Source organism: Arachis ipaensis, chromosome B04, assembly GCF_000816755.2.
Source record: "Arachis ipaensis cultivar K30076 chromosome B04, Araip1.1, whole genome shotgun sequence".
NCBI classification, from domain to species: domain Eukaryota; kingdom Viridiplantae; phylum Streptophyta; class Magnoliopsida; order Fabales; family Fabaceae; genus Arachis; species Arachis ipaensis.
In genome coordinates, this window is record NC_029788.2 from 122,576,470 (window position 1) to 122,583,834 (window position 7,365).

The 7,365-nt window shown below is 35.4% G+C and overlaps 1 protein-coding gene across 3 annotated transcripts; it reads left to right on the plus strand.

Annotated features, from left to right (window-relative positions):
• LOC107635104 (proline iminopeptidase) lies at positions 2,608-7,365 on the plus strand. Of its 3 annotated transcripts, XM_021121869.1 has the most exons (12): positions 2,695-2,996; positions 3,379-3,433; positions 3,561-3,808; positions 3,923-4,059; positions 4,163-4,336; positions 4,566-4,802; positions 4,897-4,997; positions 5,124-5,196; positions 5,284-5,352; positions 5,494-5,601; positions 5,891-6,016; positions 6,807-7,365. In XM_021121869.1, the coding sequence occupies exons 3-12, from the start codon at positions 3,775-3,777 to the stop codon at positions 6,999-7,001; spliced, it is 1,254 nt and encodes a 417-aa protein (XP_020977528.1). In that variant the 5' UTR covers positions 2,695-2,996; positions 3,379-3,433; positions 3,561-3,774; the 3' UTR covers positions 7,002-7,365. The 3 variants fall into 3 exon arrangements, with proteins under 3 accessions (XP_016193962.1, XP_020977528.1, XP_020977529.1); XM_016338476.2 differs by lacking the exons at positions 3,379-3,433; positions 3,561-3,808 and having other exon boundaries at positions 2,608-2,996; XM_021121870.1 differs by lacking the exons at positions 2,695-2,996; positions 3,379-3,433 and having other exon boundaries at positions 3,482-3,808.

Below are 7,365 nucleotides of genomic sequence, written 5' to 3' on the forward strand. Positions count from 1 at the left end.
TTGGGAAGACAAAATCACCTTTTTTATTATATATACAAAAAATGTAAATATAACAACAATTATTACCGTGATAAACGATTTATATAATTTCTGATGAACAAAAAAAAAAAATAGTGATAGTAGAATGAAATATTCGTGCATGTGAGCTCAAAATATTATCTGCTTTTATCATTGTTCACATTTGCTTCAATAATATGTTGTTAACTCATGTATCACTATGCCAATGAGTAATAGCTCAAATAACATATTTAATTAAGAGGTTGCGGATTTGAGTCTCCTATCTTTTCAAATTTTTGCCAATGAGTTATAGCTCAAATGGCATAGACTCTCCATACTCAATTAAGAGGTCGCGGGTTAACAATTCAAATGGAATAGTCTCCCCATACTCAATTAAGAGGTTGCGGGTTCGAGTCTCCTATCTTTACTTAAAAAAAAAAAAAACTCATGTATCACTACTATTATTTTGTATTTTCATATATATAAAGAAGTATGAATATAACAACAATCGTTATCGTCTAAAATAAACTGCCAAAATATCTTCTTCTGATGACTAAAGAAAAAATAGTGATCGTAAAATGAAATATACGTACATATGATCTCAAATATTATCCGCTTTCGTCATCGTTCACACTCGTCTCAACCATAGTTGTAAGAACCGGACCGGTAATCGAACCGGTCAGGTTACTGGTTCACTGGTTTATTGGTTCAACCGATAAACTGCTGGTTGAACCGATAAAACCGGTTTCACATAAAAAAAAATATAAAATACTAAAAATAGTCATAAAATTAATAAATTCAAAATACATATCGTTAGTTCTTCACCAACATTTTAAAAACAAACAAGTTTCAAAGTCTAAATATAACTAATACTAAGATAAACATGAAAGTAGTTAATACTAGTACATTAGTATCTTAATTAAACACAATATGGATAACAATTCATAAACTAAATCCAATGAGTGATTTCAAAGTCGGCAAGTTGCTCTTCATCTGACAAATGTGGAGCTACATCCTGATTGGTTTCATTTTGATTTGCATTTTCCACAGAATTATTAGCTCCATCTTCATCCCGATCATCTTCTAAATCCAATTGATCTAGCATTATAGATAATGTTTCACAAATCAAGATAAAAAATAATATAAAACATGTTATAAGGCATACAAAAATCATAGCTTTGTTTTCCTTTTCTAGAGTTAGGTGTTGGAACCCTAGATTTTTGTTGTTGTTGCATCTCATTACGTTCGATCTCGTCAAATTCTCTTTCAACATCATCACAAGCATTATAACTTTCGGCATATTGTTCTTGAGTTTTTCTTTTCTTGCTTCGAAGCTCTTCAATACTTTCATGGAATTGGTGTCTCACTGCAGCTGGCACCTTTCGACAAGACTCAAAATCTCCTCCTTTTCCAGCCAAATGAAGCTTAAACCGATGAATTCCTCCACCCCTAATAAGCTTCTCACAATATATGCATAGCAAAATTATGATGTAAGGTCTACGTTCTTCTTCTTCTTCCTCTTCCTCTTCTTCTTCTTCTTTTTTTTCGTTTCTTACCTTATCTTTCTCCCTCTTCGTCTTCTTACTGCATGTTCTTCTTCTCTTCTTCTTTTCTTTCGTCTTCTTCCTCTTCCTCTTTCTCTTCTTCTTTTTTTTCTTTCATTTCTTGCCTTCTCTTTCTCCTTCTTATTCTTCTTCTTGCTGCACGTTCTTCTTCCTCTTTCTGTTCTTCTTCTTTATTTACGTGCTTTTCTCTTTGTTTTCTTTCTTCGTTATTCTCGATTTCCATTGTTTTTTGACATCAAGCTCTGAAATCGTTTTTGAAAAAGAAGAAACAGCAGAAGATGAGGAGGAGAAAGAGAAAGAGTTCTGAAATATGCATAAGGTGTACTTCAACGAATTTTTGGTGTATTTCTTAAATCCTTTTGGTGTATTTTTGTAATTCTTTGGGTGTATTTCTGTGATCCTTTGGGTGTATTTCTATAATCGTTTGGGTGAATTCCTGTAACCGTTTGGGTGTATTTCTGTAATCCTTTGGGTGTATTTCTGTAATCGTTGGGGTGTATTTCTGTAATAGTTTGGGTGTATTTCTGAAGTTCCATTATCTTCAAATTTGGCAAGAAAATTGTTTTCATGGAGGAAGAAGAAGAAGAGTCGTTCATAATGCATAGTGAGTAGCGCGCTTTGGAAACAGGAAGTTGTTGAATAACATGCGTTTTATTTACTCTTGAATGTGGAAGTGTGTAATGCGTTAATTAAGTGTAATGCGTGTGTTTTACTGGACTTGTAAGACTTGTAAACCAAAAATACTTGTATGTGTAGCAGGACTCAATCTAATAATAACGTATGCTAGATATGTTTGATTTGTTTATGTTAAAAGTTATTTTTGTAACGTTATTCTTAAATTAGCCCTAATGTTTTTAAAAAATTAGCTAATTAGACTAAAATTAAAATAAAAAATATACTTTACCCAATAATATATTTAAAAAAATATAAATATAACAACAATAATTCCCATCTAAAATAAACGGCTCAGATAACTTTTGATGACTAAAAAAATAGTGGCCGTAGGATAAGATACACGTGCATGTGAGCTCAAAATATTATCTGCTTTCGTCATCTCTCGCCTCAACAATATGTTGTTAACTCACGCGCCACCACCACTACTTCGTTTTCTCACACCAACTACAACATTATCACTCATCAAACTTCAACTCCATCATCATCATCATCATCATCATCATTATCATCACCATCACCATCGTAGAACTCTTACTCTCTTCTCACATTCTCTTCGCGCCTCACACTTCTCCATGACCGCACTTATCAACAACAAAAACGCCGCCGCCGGTGATTCATCGACGGAGCACGTCACCGGCGAATGGCAATCGGTGCCGGAGCTCCAGCTTCGCGATCACCGATTCACTGTACCTCTTGACTACTCTCGTGGTACTCATTCTTCTCCTAAGATCACGGTTTTTGCTCGTGAAGTCGTTGCAGGTAACAGTGTTATAGTTATCACAGTAATCAAAAGGAGTGGTTTTTTTCTTCTTTTGGGTTTGATTGAATTCGTGGTTCTTTCACCGTAGTTGGATTATTTAGTGATTGTAGAAAAAAAGAAAAGAATTTCCTCGGTTTTTCAAGGGTTTGAGTTTCTTTGTGTGTTGATTTTGCGGTGGAAAAAAAAATGGGATTTTGGTGGTGAGTTGAGTGATGTGCCACTTTCTGAAATTGGGAAAACCCAGCTGGTGTTTTGAATATTTTGTCAAATGGGATCCGAGTGAAGAATCCAAAGTATTGGATTCTCTGGAAGTATTAATTGACTTTTTTGGTTGTGTTACAACTTTTGAAATGATTATTTTTAACTCTCATCCTTGGAAAGGTGGAGGTGTGGAGTTGGAATCTGGAATCTGGAATCTGGATCATTAAACTTTTAGGTAATTTATTACTTCACGTGAGTTTGTTTGGATAAATAATAAAGGAGCTTTAGCTGGAACTGCTGGTGAAGCATGTTACTTGCATCTGATGAGTGATTATTCTTTGGTTGCTTTGTATGATTCAAAGCTTACAATTTGGTGATGGAAATTACTGTGTTTTGATGGAGGCAGCCTATCTATCTACATTCTAGTATTGACTACCATGACTAGAGTCTCAAGAGCACTACATATGTTGGCAACGGGAGCAACATTAGATTTCTCATACTCAGAAGCACAAGGGCTTCTCAAATATTCTGTTCATCTTGATATCGTTACTTCTTAGTCAACACAATAAGTTTTTTATGGCATCCAGAAAGTTATTTGTGGTAAATTATGGTAAATTATTGTTTTATGGATTAGTGATGGATGAGCGCTTAGGCTTCGTTCTGTTAATCACCTCCTTCATCATCTTGGATTGTTTTATTAAAAGAATGTGTTGTTTCATTTCAGTTGGGAAAGCAGAGCAAATATTGCCATACCTGTTATATTTGCAAGGTGGACCTGGGTTTGAGTGCATGCGGCCAACTGAATCTAGCGGATGGATTCAGAAAGCTTGTGAAGAGTTTCGTGTAATCTTGATGGATCAGGCATGATTTGCTAAACACTTGTATCATTGTCAACGTTTTGTCTTGTGACCACTTTGTGTATGATAAGCTATTCTATTGTTTTTTGTTTATTTTCATTCTGCAGCGAGGAACAGGATTATCAACTCCTCTGTCTGTGTCATCAATGTCGCAATTCAAATCTGCACAAGAATTAGCCGACTTCTTAAAACATTTTAGAGCTGATAATATAGTAAATGATGCAGAGTTCATCCGAGTACGAATTGTTCCAAATGCCGGACCTTGGACAATTTTGGGACAGGTATTCTCAGTAGAGTTTTCTAATAGTATTCATGCAAGCAGCTGATTCTGATGCTGAGCAGTTTGGCTTTACAATCCTTAACATCTTTCCTCTCTTTTTCTCTCCTTGAGTGTCAATCATTTTCTACGGTAGCTGTTCAATGTTGGTTTAAAAATTGTACCTTTGATGCCACAGTAACATTGGATTTCAACTCTTTCTAACTCTTATCCTGTTTTGTTAACTGTGGCAGAGTTATGGTGGTTTTTGCGCAGTCACATATTTGAGTTTTGCACCCCAGGGACTGAAGCAAGCCTTTCTGACAGGAGGAATTCCTCCAATTGGAGATGGATGTACGGCAGATTCGGTGTACAGAGTAGGCTTTGAGCAAGTTGTAAATCAAAATGAGAAGTATTATAAGCGATACCCTCAGGATATTAAAGTAGTTCAAGAACTTGTTAATTATTTAGCAGAAAAAGAAGGAGGAGGGGCAAGCATCTCTCTCGTACACCTTTTCTTATTGTTTTAAAGAAGCATACGAGATAACCTCGCTAAAATCCATTTTTCCTTTTCCCTTTTCATAGGTGGCCCTTCCATCCGGGGGAATCTTAACCCCAAGAGGGTTGCAAATTCTTGGTCTCTCTGGCTTAGGATCTGGAGCCGGTTTTGAGCGCATGCATTATCTGTAATGCTTTAAATGCTGATTTTTATTTTTCCTTTTTATGTTTCCTATCTTGAAATCACATTTGTCCCTCATTCAAGCACCAAAGAAAACTAGTGTCTCATTTTTGTTCTGTACTGAATTTTTTAGGTTTGAGAGAGTGTGGGAGCCTACGTTAGTTCCGGGAGCACCAAAGAGAATAAGTTACTATTTCTTGAGTTCTGTAAGAAATTATTTACTTTTCCTTGATTTTAAATCCTGACCATGAAGTTTAGTTTGAAGATAAACCTCTGATTTATGTTCCATGCAGTTCGAGAAGTCATTAGTCTTTGATACTAATCCACTGTATGCCCTCATGCATGAGTCCATCTATTGTCAGGTAGACTTCCATTTCAGTTTCTTCACTTTCTTGGTTATGTATAGTATATGCTACAACAATCCCTTCAATTTTTTTTCTCTCTTTATCGATAATCTATTGTTTTCCTTTAACTCTTGCCCTCAATTCTATATATCTCTCTAGGGTTCTCCTAGTAGATGGTCTGCTCATAGAATAAGGAATGAAGTTAATGACAAGTTCGATGCAATTAAGGCAGCTAGAGAAGGACTACCTGTACTCTTTACAGGAGAGGTAGGTTTTAAATAATACATGGTTTTCTGAATATTTAATTGTGTTCATTGTTCAGTGTGACATTTCTTTGTGCAGTACTGTGATGTTTTGTTTTGATTTGATTCTTGCGCACATTCTAGCATCTGGAAACTGATACTTTAGCGTGATGCTTCGCCCGCAAAATAAATTAAAAACTCTGCGGCAACATTGAATGCTAAGAGACATGTTTTTGACTTCTAATTCAAATGCTAATAATGCATTTATTTATAATTATGAGGAGCAAGGTGCTAATCATGTTTTCCTTTTGTAGATGATTTTCCCATGGATGTTTGATGAGATTCAAGCCTTGAAACCGTTCAAAGATGTAGCTGATATTTTGGCCGAGAAGAAGGATTGGCCCCCGCTCTACAACGTCCAAGCTTTGAAAGACAACAAGGTAGTTTACTCAGCACCCATTTCATGGAGAAGTTCATATCAAAACAATCTCTTAATCAGTAACAAAGAGGAGCTAGGTTTTTCTAGAGGTCCCTTCTGAATATTGTCACAACTCACAAGTTTGTGTGTTGTTGTCAAATGAAAGGAGTGGTTTATGCGAAGGTAATGGGAGCGTACCCTAATTCAAATAGCCACTAGATCATGCATATAAAAATATAAATGGTCCAGATTACATCGAAAAATTGTGTGACTTTTTGAATTAGCAATGTGGTATTTAATCCAGTCTTGGCTATTTATTTTAGATTAATTGATCATGATTTTCTCTTTTAACCTCAAATTAAGATAATATTATTCTTTGTTCACGAAAAGATAATATTATTCTTATTTGAGTGTCGTCATAGTTGTAAATGCAAATATATATTTGTGGATTTTGGATACAGAGTTGTTGACGTACTTTTTTCAATTTCCCATGATGATATAGCAAAAGCTAATTAAAGAGAACTTCTCTACTTGACAATATTTTCAAAATTACAACCGAAATATTTGGTTCAACCACAACAAATCGTGTTCTAGAAATGTAAAGTTGTACTTATCACGCCATACCATATTCTATGTTGGTTGAAATTGAAAAGTGAATGAGTTGTTGTTTGAAGAGCTCTTCTGTATTGGTTTCAAAATGTTCAGAGGCACTGGTTCATGTCTCTAATATCTTAGTCCTATTTAGAGTCGAATCTACTAGGTGAACGTCGTGAAGTTTTCTGTTTTTAATGTGCTTCATTTAATGCTGGCAGGTACCCGTCGCTGCAGCTGTTTACTACGAAGATATGTATGTGAATTTTAAACTGTCCATTGAAACAGCTTCTCAAATAGCAGGGATCAGGCTCTGGATAACTAATGAGTTCATGCATTCTGGCTTGCGAGACGGAGGGGGAAAAGTTCTTGATCACTTGCTGGGAATGTTGAATGGGAGGAAACCTCTTTTCTGATCACCATTGCAACTCTTCTCTCGCTCCCTTCACCTGTGTTTGGTTTTCCGTTTGCAGTTTCCAAATCATGGTTTGGAGGACGGAAAACCAAACATGCAGTTAGACTTATGGAATCACACCTGATTTTATAACTTTCCAACTTTTTATGATAGACAGTCTTGAAGTCTTTATTGTTACCAAGTCTTTGAACTCTGACTCCATAGAATCTTCATTTATTAAAGTATAATCTTGTAAGATTGTACTTCTTACCAGTTGAAATATATAGTACTTCATGCACTTTTCAGGCTTGGCTTTGGTTGCAAGCTTCTTGCTCTTTCCAATGACAATTATTATGGGAAGGAATTAAAAAAAAAAGGGATTTGTT

What these genes read in the sequence shown, in the direction of transcription:
- LOC107635104 (XM_016338476.2), top strand. Translation starts at nt 2,633, where the DNA reads ATGTTGTTAACTCACGCGCCACCACCACTACTTCGTTTTCTCACACCA. An exon ending in TTTGAGCGCATGCATTATCT is followed by an intron (nt 4,998 to 5,123) that starts GTAATGCTTTAA and finishes TGAATTTTTTAG; the next exon opens with GTTTGAGAGAGTGTGGGAGC. An exon ending in AAGCTTTGAAAGACAACAAG is followed by an intron (nt 6,017 to 6,806) that starts GTAGTTTACTCA and finishes TAATGCTGGCAG; the next exon opens with GTACCCGTCGCTGCAGCTGT.